This window comes from Hippoglossus hippoglossus, chromosome 16 (assembly GCF_009819705.1).
Source record: "Hippoglossus hippoglossus isolate fHipHip1 chromosome 16, fHipHip1.pri, whole genome shotgun sequence".
NCBI lineage: Eukaryota > Metazoa > Chordata > Actinopteri > Pleuronectiformes > Pleuronectidae > Hippoglossus > Hippoglossus hippoglossus.
The window spans coordinates 15,507,137-15,526,432 of NC_047166.1; the positions used below are offsets into that span (position 1 = coordinate 15,507,137).

At 41.1% G+C, this 19,296-nt stretch overlaps 1 protein-coding gene across 4 annotated transcripts in view; it reads right to left on the minus strand.

The window, feature by feature from the left end:
• Positions 1-19,296, minus strand: part of LOC117776722 (F-actin-uncapping protein LRRC16A-like) — a 65,631-nt gene that overhangs the window by 44,258 nt on the left and 2,077 nt on the right. For all 4 annotated transcript variants that reach the window (XM_034610931.1, XM_034610928.1, XM_034610929.1 and 1 more), the window contains exon 2: positions 16,091-16,188. In XM_034610931.1, the coding sequence (XP_034466822.1) occupies positions 16,091-16,188 (98 nt within the window). The remainder of the gene's footprint in view (positions 1-16,090; positions 16,189-19,296) is intronic.

The window sequence follows — 19,296 nt, forward strand, 5'->3', positions numbered from 1 at the left end:
GGGTTTTTTCTTTGTTGGCTATTTATCCCTACGGGTAATGACTGAGTGAATACTTCCACATGACACTATTAAATATCTTAAGGCAGATTTTAATTGGAATTAAAACAGATAAAAATGTATCTTAATTACATTTGGAGCATGTTGAAACTCCCTGTTGCTGTTATGGTTACACCATAGTGTAATTCTCCCTCTATCTCTCTCACACACACACACACACACACACACACACACACACACACACACACACACACACACACACACACACACACACACACACACACACACACACACACACACACACACACACACACACACACACACACACACACACACACACACACACACACACCAAAACTAGTGGCTCCCATACAAGATAAGTGCCACAGGCTCTAAGGCACCATTTGTCTCCTTGGCCTGCGACACATGCAAGAGAGGGGGAGAGAGAGTAGTGTGTGTGTATATTCAGAGTATACAACATATACCATTCATAATTCCTGCTTCACAACCACATACCCATATACACACAAACACACACAACCTTGCACTTCATAGACATGTGTGTTCATCAGTGATCCTTTAATGGGATTCAAGACCTTGTAAACTTCTTTCATGTTGTGTTATCTGTGTGTGTGTGTATATTCACAGTATAGAACATATACCATTCATAATTCCTGCTTCTCACACACACACACACACACACACACACACACACACACACACACACACACACACACACACACACACACACACACACACACACACACACACACACACACACACACACACACACACACACACACACACACACGTGTTCATCAGTGATCCTTTAATGGGATTCAAGACCTTGTAAACTTCTTCCATGTTGTGTGTGTGTGTGTGCACACAGTGTGGCCACTCGCAGGACTTCCAATCCTCGGATTATCTTTTTTCGGTCAAATTGTGAAAACCCACCCAGCCCCTCCCATTTACCCACGCCACATGTGCCAGTCACACATATTGCGTTGCTATGGTAACGGTTAACCCATACCGCATACACACATTTGTGAATACACACTCACTCGTGCTGCGGTGCCAAGCCTCGCTTGAGAATGTCAATGAGTTTTCAGGCCCTTAGACAACGTTGACGCTGGGCTACAGTTAAACTGAATCTCCGTAGGAAGCGGAGCAGCACAGAGCAGCGTTTCATCTGCACTCGTTCAGCTGTGGCAGCACTCAGCCACAGGAAATCTACCCCCGCCAAAAATGCTTTATTCATCCATCATGTCTTGGCGTGCATTCACACTCTATTTTATCTATCTCACCAATTTGTGCTCAGTCTTTTAGTTCAGTTTGTTGTGGTGAGAACTTTCTTATAAAACTCTGCTGGTAAACAAAGAAAATGATGAAACGTGGTAACTGCAAGTGCTCCACATGTTTGACCACTGAGATTTGTTTGATTCATCCACCTGGAAATGAAACTATTAAAAAACCTTGGGAAAATAATGGTACATTCTTATGTCTTCTCATACACGTTCCTCATTGGTTTTTATAGTTTGACATTATGGGAAATACACTTGGTGGCCGCCCCAGGTCCCACACTCAGGGACCTCTGCTGAGCTCCTTTTCTGGCTGGACTGCAACAGCGGATGTCTGTCCCTGACTGACGCTTAGTGTTGAAGTCTCTGAGTCACTGTAACATTTACTGACGTGTTTTTTAATCCAGCCAGGCGCTAAAAAGAAGTTTTAACCAAGATCAGGACATTCATTCATTTCCTTCTAACAGGCAAAATTGCAGCAGCCTTTATTTTGAGTCAGCTAGTTTTTAGAACTTTGAATGGTTCGCCTCCTGCTGCCTCCCTATGAGCCTGATCACCGTTTGAGACCCTCAGTCAGGGACCTGCTGATGGTTTCAAAATCTCAACTTGTCACCAAAAGCTGACCAGGCCTGTGCTTTCTGGGCCCCTCAGCTGTTCGCTCAACATCTGAGGACCTGATGATATTTGTTGCGATTGTTTCAATTGTGGAATTTTTTACTTTTATTCCTTGATTTTACTTTGGAACTTTCTACAATCATCAAGTGCAGATCATTTCGCCACTTAACACCAAGACTGAGAAACGCAACAGTTCCCCCCCATGAACATATAGCGTAGAATTTTTACATCTGAAAAGCAGGGACTATCAAATTTCAGCATTTTTGCTTGAAAAATTCTAAAACCAATTATCAAATCATTTTTTAGCACTAAATAAGAATAATTAGTTGTAACCCTGATATGAATAGAATAGTAGAGGGGGGGGAAAACTGTCGCAATTACAATCATGCCCACACTGCTGAGTCGTTATTGCATAACAAATGCCAGAGTGTCCTGCATGTACATGTGTTTCTAACATTAATGAGTCATGATGTGCTCGCTGCAAAATGTTAATGCAGCACAATGGAAATGAGGATATTTTTAGAGAAAGAGAGAAAGAATACAGAGAGAGAGAGGAGAGTGGACACAAGGGAGCGAGAGAGCGAGACGTAAGCGACGGAGAGGAGGCAGAAGGGCAAAGCAAGTGAAATTACTTAATAGATTCTAAGTGCTGTTTCGCTGATAAGAGCCAAGATTTAAATTGCAATCAGCGGGAAAAGATATCTAATGAAGGGAAGAGTTTAAAAGTCATATTTTCATCTCTATCAGAAGCGATGCTGCTGGGATGACCCCATCTTAGCTCTCCACTCAAATCAATCAGCGCTCCCTGGATCAAGTGCAGAAGATTGCTCCCCTCCTCTTATCCCGCACTTGTCCCTCCTACTCTTTTTCTCCTCTCCATGTCCTTAACCCTCATTTAGCCCCGATCTGCTCTCTCTGTATTGATAAGTGCCTAAAACCATATGTACCCACACTATGTGTTAACAAAAGGTTCCAGATGATGAACAACACAAGCATGATGGCCATTTTACACAGTTTGCACTCTATATGTGAGACTTTATGCCGTTATCTTAAACTGAGTTTCTGGTGGACTGCACCATGAAGAAGTGTGTACGGAGGTGAACATATCCCCACATTGTACAGACTAACCTAAAATACATTTTTGGTACACTCCATTCTTGTATTGTTTCTTACCATCTCCCTGTTGTAAAAATTGTTTTCTAGTCTATACAGTATTCATGTGTTGCATAAGTGTGTGAATGTATTCAAATGGGGAGCCAATAGAGGAACAGGAACAGGAACAGGAACACACACACACACACACACACACACACACACACACACACACACACACACACACACACACACACACACACACACACACACACACACACACACACACACACACACACACACACACACACACACACACACACACACACACACACACACACACAGCCCTGCTCTCATCTTTGGCTTCTTTCACGGATGGTGTAATTCTGTGTAATAGAGGAGCGAGCTGATGTTCTATATATGCACAGTGGTAATTACACAGGGCGAAAAGACTGCACAGCACCATCTGCAAGGAGGAGGTCTCCATGTGTCGTGGTCAGAGTCGACTTGGGTTTCCACGAAAGCTGGGTTTATGTGTCAGTATGTCTAATACCTAAGTGGAGGCTGTGGCTCAGGACGTAAAGCATGACATCTACTCAGCAGACAGTTGGTGGTCCACTCCACGAGCATGGTTTGAATATACAAAGACAGAATTTATATGTAGAAAAAGCACTGTATGTGAATGAGTAGTGCTTTGAGTGATCGTCTAGAAAAGGGCTGTCTGAATGGGTCAGAGCATATTTAGTATCAGTTCTGAACATGTGGGAATGAAGACAATATTTAGGAAATTAATATCCTATGAAAAATTGGATGCTATATACATATATACAGTATATGATGATAGATATGAGATGGAAAAGCATCTTCTGTCTATTTTTTCTGAATGTTTTTATTTTTGATGCAGATCTTGAAAATGAGACTTGTAGTTATAATCTATAAAGCTTGTTACATGATATCATGTTATTCTGCTTTCGGGTCTGTTGAGTTAGTTTTAATTATCCACTGACTGTGCTGCTTAGGTCTTTTTCATATCTGGCCTCTTTTTGTGGAAAATCTATATATACACATTGGGTTCAGGTGAGGTTTTCTGTCATTTAAAATCGAGGGTCCTTACTTCAAAGACCTTCTTCCATATCTTTATTTGGATCTGCACCAAATGGCACACACTCATAAATATCAGTCCCTGAAACATGCCGGATTTTTTCCATCAAGATCCACAAATTATTCTCGGAGAAATCAATATAAATGTTGAAAAATCTTGCAATGTTAAAGAAAGTGAAAATATTCCTTAAACAGCCCTCTGTTCCAGATCTGCACTTAAAATTGTATGGGTTCTTCCTGGCTCAAAACGCATCAGTCTACCAAGATTCATGGTAATCCATCCAATCAAAATACACCCTCAAATCTACAGCCATCGAATGTGTCGAAACATCCTCAGAATAACAGAGAACATAATATAAACCTGCTCAAATCCCCTCAGCTGCAGAGGAACCACACTCCTCTATTTTCAGACCATGAGCCTGCGATGAGAACTGACTGAAACCAAATATAACCACTTATCTGTGGGAAACGCTGAGAAGGAGATGCAGGAGAGATCATCATCATGGTGGGATCAGCACTGAGGCCAACTTGAACCTAATCTGATTCGAGGAAAGAGCCCCCTCACTGCTCTGAAACGCAGGCAGAAAAATCGTTTGTTTTACAATACACGAGTTCAGCGCTGCCAAGACAAGAAGCTGACAGTGCAGCTGAGGTCTCGTCCTGTGACGTCTGCACACTCACACGGCTGGAGAACCACAGTACAATGTGTGTATGTGGGCAGGGTTCAGGGCCAGGACAGAAAACATGTACAGTCAGTTGCTCGTTGGGCAGCCTGGACAGTTGATAGTCTGCACCCAACATAAAACCATAAAAACAATAATATCACACCATAAAGCACAACAGCAGCCGGACAAGTAAAGACATTACCTTAAGCTGGAGTATTGACAGGATTATTACAGATAGAATTTGTAGAAACATTATAAAAACAAAATAAGAGAAACACGATTTTGAAGATATGAATATAATGCTTTATAATGCAGATTCTTCCTTAAAAGACCCCATTGACACCAAAGCTACAAATCACTTCGTCAGAATTCATTCCACTTTTTTTCAAATTATGGATGAAGCCGTTTTTTTTTTGCAGTGCTCGTCCTCCTCTCACTGCTCCGGCAGCCAAGGAGAACGTTACGAGAGAGACATCAATTTTCTTTTATCACTGCCCTGCTCATCATTATGTGCTTTGCAGCCAAGGAGATGAGCGTGGTGAGGAACAAAGGCGGCTGACACTGGTACTTCCTGGCCAAATTTGATTGGCCGATCTCATCAGACCACAGCTGCAGCGGGCTGAGGCACGAATAAATGTGGTGTCTGATTATGTTTCACGACATGATTTAGGCTGATTTCTGTTCTTTATTATTGCCTCTGTTTTCAGTCAGAATATAAAGGGCCAGCAGATAAGCATGGTGTGTTAAATAATAAATGAGATACACACAATGTAAGCTTGATGATTAAAATATATGGAGACACTTTGGTGGCAATAAAAAATTCTTTGTAGCGGCTGAGAATTTATCTCTGGACCAAAAATCAAATCCATTAAAATGGATGTGATAAACAGGGCATAAATGCATGATATCATAAAGTATACACCATGAATGCCTGTGCATCATTGCCTCATTAACAGGCTCAAAATAAACAACCAACCTCCCGAACACGTCTCACACAACACAACTGAGGTTGAGCGAGCAGGCATTTAAAAGGACGAGGGCAGAGGGATTAAATGATTGTGCTTTCAGATTAGGATTATGGTCCAGGTTGGCAAGACGCCCCCGAACGCTGGATGGATGTCAGGGCTTTGAGAAACTGGACCCTGGAGGGAATGTTAGAAGGAGTTCCTCTTAGAACAGTGTCAGCCTGCAGGGCGTCCTCTAAGAACCCTGTGTGTGTTTAGGTTACAGAGATAAGCAGTAAATGACAAGGGTCCATTCATTCATCAGCCAGGCAGCCAGACACAATGGATTGGTCTCTCTCTCTCTCTCTCTCTCTCTCTCTCTCTCTCTCTCTCTCTCTCTCTCTCTCTCTCTCTCTCTCTCTCTCTCTCTCTCTCTCTCTCTCTCTCTCTCTCTCTCTCTCTCTCTCTCTCTCTCTCTGTGAGTGTGTGTGTGGGTGGGTGGGTGTGTATGTGTGCGCTTAGCTATGCGGTGGCGAGCCAAGGTTTTTGGCTAAATGGGATATCACTGCAGACCACAGAGAGAAAAGAAAAATAGAGATCCGACGTGCAGAGGCTGTTATTTTTACAACTCAAACAAAGAAAGCCAAAGTGGAAAAATCTCCTGAAACTGGAGAAAAGTGCTTTTTTGATGAGAGAGAGAGAGAGGAAGAGGGAGAGAGCCACACAGGTACGACAAAGAGAAAGTGAGGGAGAAGAAGAAAGGACCGACAGAGACAAAGGCAGAGCGAGGAGAGAAGCAGGAGGGAGGAGGGAGGGAATGGGAGGATTTCGTTCTGCGCTGGTGTTGGCAGTACCCGTGGTTTCCCTCTGGAGTAGGTAGATAACATCAGTCGGCACTAATAACACGCACACGCGCGCACACACACACACACACACACACACACACACACACCCTTAGCGCTGAACACTGATTGAAACGATAAAGTCAGTGAGGCTTAGATCATGAATTATATTTCCCAGCAGTCAAGCAAAAGGTCCTCTAAAGAATATGTTTGTGTTATCAAAGTAAAAATGTCCCAGACAAGATGCTGTAAGACTAACTGAGGGTTCCCTGTTAGGACTCGATGCTTTTCAGAAGAAAATGTCACCAGAATAAACTTAAAGTGGGAACGCTCCCTTGATGCATTTCTCCCAGAATAGGTGGACACAGCAAGATGAATATTCAAGCACTGTCACAAACACCAATTACTGTATGTGATTTTCAAAATAATAGTTTGACATTTGGGGAAATATGCTTAGTTGCCTTCTTCTTGCATTTGATGAGAAGAGCCACCGTTGGTTTAGTTTAACACCAGGACTGGAAATAGGAAAAAAATAAATAATCAAAGACCCCCATAGTGGCTGACTGCGGTATCCGTAATAAACCGGCCTACTCCTTGTTAGTGGATGGGACACAGACCAAACTAAAAGCACACATCAAACACATTTTTCTCTTAAGATGGTTTCTATCATTTACAGTAATTGATTCTTTTTTTAAGTTTGGTTTTTACAACCTAGTTGATGTTATATTTTGGCTTGAATACTGGGAGAAAGAAGAGATGTGTTGTCCATCTTTAGGTACAGTCTATTGGGGGGGGGGGGAGACAGCTCGCCTGCTTCTGTCAAAAAGGCTGTGAACATCAGCACCTTTAAAGCTCACCAATAATTACATCTGCATTTGTTTATAGGTTTATATTGTTTATGTATGTCAAATCAAAATGTAAAAATGACTATCATTTGATTTTGTTGACAGGGCCATCCATTTCAGAAAAAAACTGTGTTGGAGAAAATGTATTGTATTTCATAGCATTTCATAAGGTCACAAAACATCAATATCCACTGCAACAAACTGCTGATCTGTCAAACACCCCCCCACACACACACACAAAGAAACATGGACACACATGAGTGCACACAAAGACCCACAGCGAGCAGCATGGTTAAGAGGTTGGGTATTTCCCCTACAAAGCCTGCAACATAGGATTTGAACCCACTTTCATCACCTTACGCTGTATAATGCATAATAAATTAAATGAAATAAAATAGAAGAGCGTAAGGAAAAGGTAAAGAGGGAACACAGTTTGCAGGCAATGATAAAACTGCAGAGACATCATAAAAACCAAACCACGCGGTAAAAGCATACGACATCGCTGGCAGAGTCGCCGCTGCAGTGGTTTTGTGAGAAACAGCTGCATGTGTGCCAGCAAATGTCTCGTAGGCAGAGGGAGCGGAGCGTCCAGGATCACACACATGGTTACAGTCTCATCTGATCAGGTTTATAACTCACTTTATCTCAGGCTAAAATACAAATTGATGACAAACTGTGATCATAGTGGCAATGAAACAATGAAAAGTGTCATGTAATTTACCTGTGGTTATCTTATTTCCAATCACTCGGCGTTTCCACAAAAAGAAAATCACATTGATTCAATGGATTGCTCCGCGGCTGTTTACTATGACACCGCCCACAAATGTCATTATCGTCCGATCAATCTGTTTACTGCTGCGACCTACAAACCCCATTCAATTACACCCAATGAGGGCAGGCTGATACTGTAACAACCAGGCCACTCCATTATAACACCCAATAGCCACTCTAACCACAGTAAGATGGATTTACAAGGGACGATACCAGTTGGATCAAATGTGCAGGATTCAAACAAACTAAAAAAGAAACAAGATCTCGTGTCTCTATGGACTCCAGATTGAAACCACACATATTGTAGGTAAACGGGACGAGTTTATAAAAATCAAACCAAGCCAATGACCTGAGGTAGGGTCACTGTGTTACTTTGACTGTCTGAGTGACCATGACCCTGACCTATGAGATAATGATGATGAATGGCTGTGGGCGGGACTTGCGTGGAGCCACGCTATATCGCTGGGTAATATGTCTCTAGGGAGTTTTTGGCAGAGCATTGTGGGCAGGAGGCTTGCTATAAAAAAAATCCTTATTCAGCATTGTGAGGCCTAATACAACACAGAGACTGACAGATACTACAAAATAAAACGTGACAGTGAGTGGACATACTACAGTGAGCATTTCATAGGGCTGCCCCAACCAAAGACTTTAGTAGTGGACTGATCGTCGTGAGATCAAGCAATTACCACACGTTTACGCATGACTACAATATTAAGTTAACCACATTCTTTTGACTGTATAAACACAAATGACGTCCTGCAGTTCATGATACTATTTCAAATGATACATATATAACACTTAAGGTGTTGTTATGACAGTAAATATTTTGTTCTGTAGAATTAATATAATTTTCTGCAGTCTAGCTTATTTAATTTACTCACTAATCTGAACTAAGTGTGTATGTGTGGCACTTCCTGTAACTTTACTTCTTTGCTCTGTTTCCCTTTGGCGTTTGTCATAAATGTGATGTATAGTTATTTTATTATTTAAGTTTTATTTTATTTTAATACATTGTCATCTTTCTTACGGTGCATTTTTCTCTTTTTATCCTTGACTCTCTTCAAAGGGGCCCAGATTACGCCATGACAGTCCTAGGAACCGTGGGACACAATGCGTCAGAGCCGCCCACACACACACACACACACACACGTACACACACGTACACACACGTACACACACTGAGAACCAGCCCCATGTTGAATTTCTCCTAATTAACCAGCTCACTCAGCTAAATCTGTTCCAGCACAGAAACCACCTCTCAGACAGAAGGGGAACAAAACTAGACTCCATGACTAACCTAAACTTACATCTGCATTCAGCCTGTTCCGACAGACGACTCTGGTGTGACACGGAAAATCAGCTTCAAGTTGAGGCGAATCACTGTTGAGTGTTTTAGGGTTTGTTCATCCCATTTAAATGCATAAGGACATGAGACACAGCTCTGTTTGATGAGAGGCCAAGACGTATAACTAATGGGATTACTTCAGACTGGAAACACTGTTTAAATATATCCATAATTTGATCTGTGGGAGAAGGAGCCAAATCAACACTGACGTCTCACAGCAAGGTGGGTTTAAACAGCACCGGAGCCACCTGGGACCTTCCTGTGCTCGACTGTGTGAGTTTCCTCTCCCACGTTGTGTGTGAGGTGAATTAGGAACAAACAATGGATCTGTGATTGACTTTGAAAAGGGTAAGTGGGCGGCATATTAAAGTGTGATACACATACAAAAACACTACATTAGAATCTTTAGCAGGGTTTTTTGTTTAGCTGGCTGTTTTAAAACTTTGAATAGAAGTGAAACAATTAATATATTATCTTTGACACTCTGATTATCGCAACCTCTCAAAAAACAGTATCTGCTGCTTCTATTTTAAATTTTGCGCTTTTGGAAATTACAAGGGCAAGTTTAAGCTAGAAACAGATTCATAATTTTGGCACAACACCACACTTTCACATGTATCTATTGTCCATTTAACCAAACAAAAATCATTAAACTCTACGCTTTAATGGATTATATAGTGACTGTGTGTACTCTGCAGGGAAACTGTTTGCCCTGAATGTCACCCCAATTATGTTAATAATCACCACAGCAATGTGATAGAAAACACAGAGCCTTCAGGCAGAGACGATTATCTAATAGACACAATTATTATGTGTAGCACAACATTATAACTGTTTGAACTCAGACTGAACCTCTATTAAAGGACAAGAACAGTACTCCTATGTTCATGTCCACTCTAGCAAAGGTTTAAACACATAAGTGTGAACCTTTGCTACGTTGAGTTAATTATACTGTGTGTATATTGTGGATTGATGTTTCCATTCCTTTACGGGTCATTGAAACTAGAGTCCGCAACTGATATGGATTTTTATGCACCGATGCTGATTATTATTAGGGAGTAAAAAAAAAATTGTATATATATATATATTTAAAAATATATACAAACAAATTGCCAATGACTCCTAAGACTAAAACATCCCTGACTAGAGGGAATGGTCAAAACAATATCAACAGCCTACAGCAAAGACAGGATGCCTGTGTCTATTATCAAAAGTTTAGAGGATATTTGCTCTGCAGCCTTGAAGCAGGAGTTTTAGTACCTCGGACAAAAGACTGTGGTTCCCATGAGAGGACATTAGAGGTGATCATCTGGGAGAACAGAACTGAGTCAACATCATTTTCTCGCCGTCCATAATGACAGACCTCAAGCCTTAAAAAGAGGGGAGGGGAGAGAGGGACGGCGGGAAGGATGAGCTGGATCAGATTCTAGGCTTTCTCATATGCAGCAGGGCATCATCATTCATCATTTTCTACAAAGACCGGAGGGAGCAGAATATATTGCTTCTTCAAAAAACAAATTAGATTGTGAGACACTGACGAAGCTAAATTTGCTGTTGTTCTGTTAAAACCATGTTTTATCACATTGTATAATTTATCTCCGATACAAAAAAAAAAGAAAGATATTTTTGTGTGACACTAGATGACAGCAGAACACGCGTTTGCAAATCAATGTTTTGAGTAACTTGCTAGTCACGGTAAAATAAGATGAAAATCTGTGTCACTGTAGATTTAATTGATGCGCAGAAGCTGTTTTTCACACTGAGTCATCTGTGCCGTGTTAGTGTCATTTCCATTTACAAAGACAACAATGAGATGAAATGGAGCAGTTAACTAAAGGTGACAGTCTGTGGAGAGGACAGACACACACAGACTCTCCTTTATACCAGGAGATCAAGAGCTATGATGGTTTACTGTGTAAATTTAGCATGTCTGTACGCTAACATGTGTCTATATGCTAACTTTAGCTTTTTAACTCCAATTACAAAGTACAACTTAAGATGATAGGAATGTGATTAGTTTTGCAGGTATGTGGCCATAATCCGCCGTTTTCAATTTGACCAGAAAATCTAAGTTTAAGGGATTCTCAAAGTGATTGCAATTCATCCTGTAGGGATCATGGACGTCTTCACCGAATTTCATTGCAATTCATCCAATAGTTGTTGAGACATTTTACTCAAAACCACAAGTGAATTTCCCAGTAGACGCCTGTATACCCAATATTAGCTAGTAGGATTTATCATCTGGAAACCGTTCATGTCGGTACAAGAAGATGTTGACATATCTCACTAAAAAGGTAAAAACCTGGAGGAAAAGTCAAAGGATCACAAAGGTCTTTACAGTTCGTCCTCTAGGCACCATGGATATTTGTATTGTATTTCACAGAAAACCATTTAACAGCTGTGGAGATATTTCACTCAAAATCTAAAAAGTCAACCCTTTGGTGGTTCTAAAGAAATAATCATTAGGAGTCATCCTCAGGAGCCCATGAATGTCTGTAGCGTAGTTCATGGTGATTCATCCAAATGGTGAGATATTTCAGTGCGGACCAGAGTGACTGATGGTTTCTGTCTGTCACAGTTTTAAAGCAAACATCTGTTTTCTTTCTCTTTGTGATTCTCCTGTTTTTCCCCTCTCCCCCCTGTCCCCTCTGTCCTGTACAGTACGTCCCAATGCCCATTTTCTCCCTTCTCCCCTCTCCTCTTCCCCAGGGTGTGTTTGATGGACTGATGTTATTATCTCCCCCTCCTTCATCCTCAGTCTTCAAAGAAGGGAGATGACTGTATCTGTCAGGCTTTAGTGTGCTTAAGAGAAGCCCCGAGCGCTGTAGAGCTCCACTCCCAGTCTGAGCCAAGCTAAGAAGGAAAAGAGGGCAAAAGCCGTGTGTGTATTTGACGGACTAGAAAATTGAAAGAGGAAATAGCCATATTCCTCCCTTCATTAGCCGTGTTCTGTATTGAGGTAAATCAACCTCTGTACTGTATGTGGCCGCGGTGAGCTGAAAGAGGAAGTTCAAGAAATGCCAAAGAGGGAAATCCAATCTGGACTGTGAACATAGTCACTGTACCTAATGTGTTTGACATTTAAGGTGATTTATATTTGGAAATACTGTTCCTATTTTTCATGCAGCTTATGCATCCGACTGCTTTAAGTGCAATAATGGCAGATACATTTATTATATAGTGATATAAAACCACACAAACCTTCATGGAGTACATAAAAGTGACAAGAAACTTATTCTAGATTCTACACATTTACCTGACTGAAAAATCAACCTCAGTTTTATTTCATTTTATAAAAAATATAGGTCTGGATTAGAGCCCGACTGATTTTTTTTTTGTGTTGATGCTGATACAAAAATTTCCGCAATTGATAAATCGGCCAACATATACTGTGTGTATATATAATTTTCTTAAATTTGCCCTTGTGACAAAGAATTGTAATAGAGGTTTGATATTTAACTGTAAATACAAAGGACACAAATACAATAGCCTATTTAGAACTTTTTGGAATAAAATGTTAACATACATGCACATCTTCTAGGCATTGTAAACATCTGTGTAATCTTTGTATTGCTTTTTGTATGGATCACTGATTGAATTGTAAACAAATAAAATATATTATTAATTAAAAAATTATTGTCATGGACAACCTACATTATCACACCATTTCAAATGTATTCTGTAAACTTAAAGTTCACATTGGTGTATGTTACAACAAAGTCATTGATACCAATATATCTCATGACGATCTATCTTTATCGAGCAGACGATAAATTTGTCACCATCCAAAAACTCAAAGAAGTAAGACAGTGATACTCTGTGGTTTGAACAGACACCACAACTCCTACTGTGTTAAAATACAATAACACACCAACCGATGAGTGTTCCAATCTCAACCACAGGACGCAGGATTAAATCAGCCAGTGGAATTAGTCACTTTTCTTCTCCCATTAGCCACAGAGACACCACAAAGTCGATTAAACCACTGCACACACACACACACACACACACACACACACACACACACACACACACACACACACACACACACACACACACACACACACACACACACACACACACACACACACACACACACACACACACACACACACACACACACTATACTGCATCTTCATCTGTTAATAAACATCAGACACATTTGTCCACCCTCCCCGTCTCGTTCTCTTCTCAGACATGTACAAGCAAACATTAATTATTCATTTACTTTGCGGGTGGGTATCCACTCCACTTATCTTATGTTCTGAGGCCTGATGTGTGTTGTATTCAGTGTTTAGTTCTTTTTTTCTCAGAAACATCAGATTCTACAACCCTGTCAGGCTGACATTCCACAACATGATTGTTTTCTCTCTGAGCCACTTCCTCCATAATCAGTGTCTCCACGTCAGTTTTTCAGGAGAGCACCAAACAAGTGGTTTATTATGTTCAGTCCGGTCGAGCAGAGCGCTGATACAAACGCACCGCGTCATTCTCATTCTCTGCTTCTGGACGAAATACCAGAACCGCTCCACTGGAATTCTTCACTTCCCAGTGCTGCCTCCCACTTCTTTACATTGTTCTCTGTATATATGTGTTTGAGAACTACTCGCCTCTGTCTCCAGCTCCCACATACTAACATTGTTGTCAAAGTCACATGAGGAGATAGCCTCAAACCAAGCACTTGACTGCACTGAATTAGATTGTAGAAGAATAACTTTCGGGTTTTATGGGGTTTTTATTCCTGTAAATTTGGGTAAAATTTCCCACCGGTGAAAATCAAGTTCTTTAACATGTTAACATGTCTCCCTTGTTCCTTGTGAATAATAATATAATATAATAATATTTCCACTTTAACACTACAGTGATGTCACAAACCAAAGAGACCAATCCTGTCAACTCGTGGGTGGGGCATATCAGTTGCATGTTTGTCAAGTGTAGCCTGCTCTTGCCAAATCTTTCTGGATAACCTACATTAAACTAATGTAGCAGTAAATCTCCACATTCTAGGTCCACAGTCCTTTGCTGATACAACACTGATGAGTCCAGACTCCAGCAGTGATGAAGTCTCTCCAATTGATGATTGCATTACATAAACTGACAAGTGCAATTTTCCAGCACAGAAATTCACTCTCTCCCGCTGCTTCCCACCTCAGCGTGGTCCCACTTCATTTAGCGACAACAGGAGGCAACAAAGTGAAGCTCATCACTTCTCTGCCCGGGTCTGTGTTTTAAGTTAAAAATAATAAATACATAAGGGCCATCATGCCGAGGTGGTTTGGCTAATAGGACAATACAGCAGACGGTTTGTCTATTCTCAAGTCCGCACACAGCCGTATAACTAAAAGCTTCTCATTCCACTGAGAGCTGTATCAGTAAAAGGCTGCTGCCATCTCCACCCACAGCTCCACATATTAAATGCTGGTTCCTTCACTGAACATCAAAGCTTTCTGATTCAACCATCAAACTTTATGGAGCTCATACTCAGACACTGATTTACAGAGGGAGCCGTTCTGTCTTAACCATCTTCAGCTTCTTTGCCGTTTCAAGCCTAGAAAGAGACAATATGCATATTTAATGATCTACCAGGTATTAATTATTTAGCATTCAGTGGATTTACTGCTCCCTGGACAAAAGTTAATGGCCTGAGTTGCTATTTCCACCCGGCCAATAGACACACTGTGGGCTGGTGTAGATACACACTGTGAGGTGTGACCGGATGAGTGGACCTGGACTTTGAGTCAGAGGGTTTAACTTTACCTGCAGCTTTTATTGTTCCAACAGGACCAAACAAAGACGTCTGAGAGAGACGGTGTGAGTCAGAAGTTTCAAACCCAGTGTGCGGCAGCAGCAGTGATGACATACAGCTCATGCAGACAGAAAAGTCATAGCACCCGATTGCTACGATGTCCATCTATTATAAAAGTTTTCCGTGATGCACATAATTTAAAAAATAAGGTTTTAAGGTTTCATGTCCTTCTACTGCTACAGGAGAGTTGTAAGTTAACTTATTTCCTGATCCCTGAAAAAGGCCTTTTCTCTAATAAATTTACATGACCTTATCTAGAGTGACGTCTGAATTTTTCTCGAGAACCGCTCATCCAAAAAACTTCTCAGTCGACACAGAACTTCCATGAGTCCTCAGCAACACACCTGTCAAGTTTGAGGTCTTTCGGACGAGAGGTTGTCATGAAAGTCAGTGTAAAGCCATAAAGACAGAAGCTTCCATTTATAGTTGCTGTTCCCTCAGCTGACCCCACTCAACAGACAGGAGATGTTCAGCGTGGTGTTAGCATTGTTTCTACTGATCTCTCACTTTGATTTGAGGGAAATTACCCAAATACAGAAATCAAAGTATAACTGAACCTTAAAAAAAAACAAAAAAGTGACAGTGCAGTGCAGAGATGTTCACTGTGAGCGTTGAAAAGAAAGAATGTCTTTCAAGTGCTAATGACGAGAGAGGTTCTGACATTCTTTAGTGAAAACTGTACATTTCAAGAGCAGAGGAAAGGAAAGAGAAAGATTTTACTCCCGTTAATGAGGAAGTAACTTGAGAGAAGCAGGAGTTGACTCACCAACACTCTGTTCTCCGTCTTGTCTGCTTTGATCTCCAGTTTGACTCTCCTCCTCAGCGACAGCTTCACCTTCCTCCCCAACGCATCCCTCACGCTCTCTGCACGGAGGAGAAGAAAGGCAAAAATCAAAAAAAGAAATATTTTACAGATCTGAGCATTGGATCGAAATGCATTTTTGACAGCGGTTCATTTAAGAAAAAACTAAAACATAATTCCATTTAACAGAAGGGGCAACTTTTCTTTCAAGTGATTCATCATGCATGCCATGAGACTTCTCTTTACTTCGGCAGCTCTTTTCCACAAAGTCCTAACATAGACCTGATTTAAATCAAAAGCTCAAGTTGAGTCAGAATTTCAACATTTCGACTTCCTCAGCAGAGAACAGATCAGTGCACTTCTGCCTCAGGGGGAATAATTTCCCATTTCCTCTTATTAGAAATAACACACTTATATATTCAATAAAAGATTAATCAAACCCAACTGCAACACACAAGGGGAGGAAAAGTAAAATTGCCAATCATGAGTTTCTTCTGATTGAGACGTGAAACTGTCTCCAGTATTTCTGAACCAATACACTCACTTAAGCTGGGCCTATACAGTTCATGTGACTTTAGAGATGTTGTTTGCTAACAATACTATCTATGCATGAGGCTGCAAGATTGGACATCGATCACAATGACAAAATAACTGTCCTGTAAGAGCGCCTTCCACTACCTCTTTTTTTTTAAGGGGAAAAAAAGGGAAGAGTTTGGGGGATCAACTTGTGACTATGCTTCAACTGTGCGACAGTTCACAAATTCATCTGATTCGTCCGACTGGCTGCCTGAGCATCAGATCGCTCCTCGCTCCTCTGTACACTGCATAATAAATGGCGCAGGAAGAAGCTGAAATTCAGTCAGACTCTAAAATGAGTCGTGTGTCACAGAGTGTGCCCAGCTTTACACAGTCAGAGAAAGTAGAACATTTAAAACACGCAAGCATAAACGTCCTTGGTTAAGCGATCATCCATCATAGTGATGACACCGTTTGATTGACACTATATTAGTCGACAGCGATTTTGATCATTGATGAATCCTATCATTTGAGGATTTGTTGCTTCCTCTGAGATTTTTTTCAATTGCACATTAAACATATATTTGGCTTTTGAAGATGTCAGGATGCAGGATGGTTCTCTCTCGACTGAGATATCCAAGTGTATTGGATGGATTATCATGCCATGATACAAACATTCATTGTCCCCAGAGGATGAATCCTATTGATTTTGGTGATTCCCTGACTTCCTATAGCGCCATCATAAGCAACAGCCAGCTACTGGTTAAAAATTAATGAAAATGAATGGCATTCCCAATAGCTTCAGATAGGCTAATCGGTAAATGCTGACACACTATAAGTGAGATAACATGGAACATTACAGTATTCATCCTTTACACTATGCTAGCATTGTCATTAGTGCATGCTAGCAAACTGGTGTCAGCATTAAGCTCAAAGCATTGTGCTTAAGTAGCAGAGCTGCAAGCATGGCTGCAAACTTTTGCTCTTTTGTTCACTATTTTCTTAAATTAATTTGATAAATAATGAATTTAAAGTATCCTTTACATTAATTCATCAAATAACAGATAGTTAAATCATAAACATAAATATGTGTGTATTCGGATAAGCTACAGAGTGAGATGAGCATTATGCTGAGTGTGTGTTCCGCTGCTCAGATTGATTGTTCACACCCATCAGAAGCGCCCGTGGCTTAGGGAGCAGAACTGGGTCAGCCGCCTCTCCACGCGCCTCGCTCACCCACCACAGCAGCTGATATCGTCCGTGTGCACATGTGCCTGAGACAGAGCGTCATTCTGTGTGTGTGCATCTGTGCTGGCACGCGTGGATCCTCACCCACGGGCTTCCTCGAGCCGTCGTCAGATCAAAGCGAAACTAATAATTAGGGAAAGTGCTAAATTGTTCATCTGCCAGCCTTGAGCTCGCTAAAAGACACTGGGATGAAAATGTGCAGCGTTTCCTACTGCAGCATTTCTAAAAACTCCAGATCACACACTCAATAACTTACAGAGATGTCTCTGGTGGGCCTCGACGCCAAATGAGACCTGGTGGGTTTTAATGAGCCCGGGCAATTCTTGGTCCCAGACAGGAAAAGTTCCTGACAGAATCTCATACATCTCTTTTTTTTTACTAATTCAGTTCCTCTGCTTATTCATTAAAACTGGGACAGGAGCAGACGTTTTGTTAGCCGGCGGCCCTGGGGTTCATATTCAGCTGTGGAGGCATTTTGCAGGAGGTCACACCAGGTAGCATTTCAGTTGGGATTTGTTTATAACACGAGGAAGCAGGAGACCTATGGCCTTGTAAAAGCTTAAATAAACAACTCACAAGCCCATAAAGTCACTTTCGAGTTTATGGAGGTTTGCATGTTGAGGATGTCACAGGATAGATTCCTGGATATTAAATGTCACTGCGGCAGCGTGTTCATGGTGAAGGTTTCTCCAGCTGTAACTCATTTCTCACACAAAGCTTTTTTGAAAAATGTTGAGCGCACAAATACAGTCACTGAATACTTGCACCTCAGTGCTCCATATCAGTTCCTGGAAATCAGATAATATCTCCAGATATTCCCACTGTGGATCATTGGTCAGTTGGAAAAAGGGTAAATCCTAAATTAATTTCATTAACACCAAAAATAAAATACACTTTTCATAAAAGGCTGATCTTCCTCCTGCAGCATTGTGCTGAAATTCCTGCCAACACCATCACCATCATGATGTATCATGATGGTGAATCACCAGCACCAGTGTATGTTTCATACAATAGCTGGTTATGTACTCATCCAGACAACACCACATGACAATAGGATCATGCCAAAACAAAGTCCTAATGTTAAGTGTGCAGTGTTGAGCAAATGAGCCAGCGGCAGTAAGGGAAATTCTTCAAGACGGGGGATAAAGGTAGAGAACCTTGCTCACTAAAGGCGCTAGAAACCTGCATTTCTTGTCCAGGACAAAATATGGCGATATATTAGATTAATATATAGATTAACTTTATCATTTGTAATAGAGATAATGCAATCATCTTCACAAAGTTCCCTGGACGCCATGATTAACTGGGCGGTTTGTACAAAGCAATAAAAAAGGAGATCTGTGCTTTTCAGAGGACAAAAGACAGAACGTTTTTACCACATTAACCTATCAACTCCCAGTCATTTT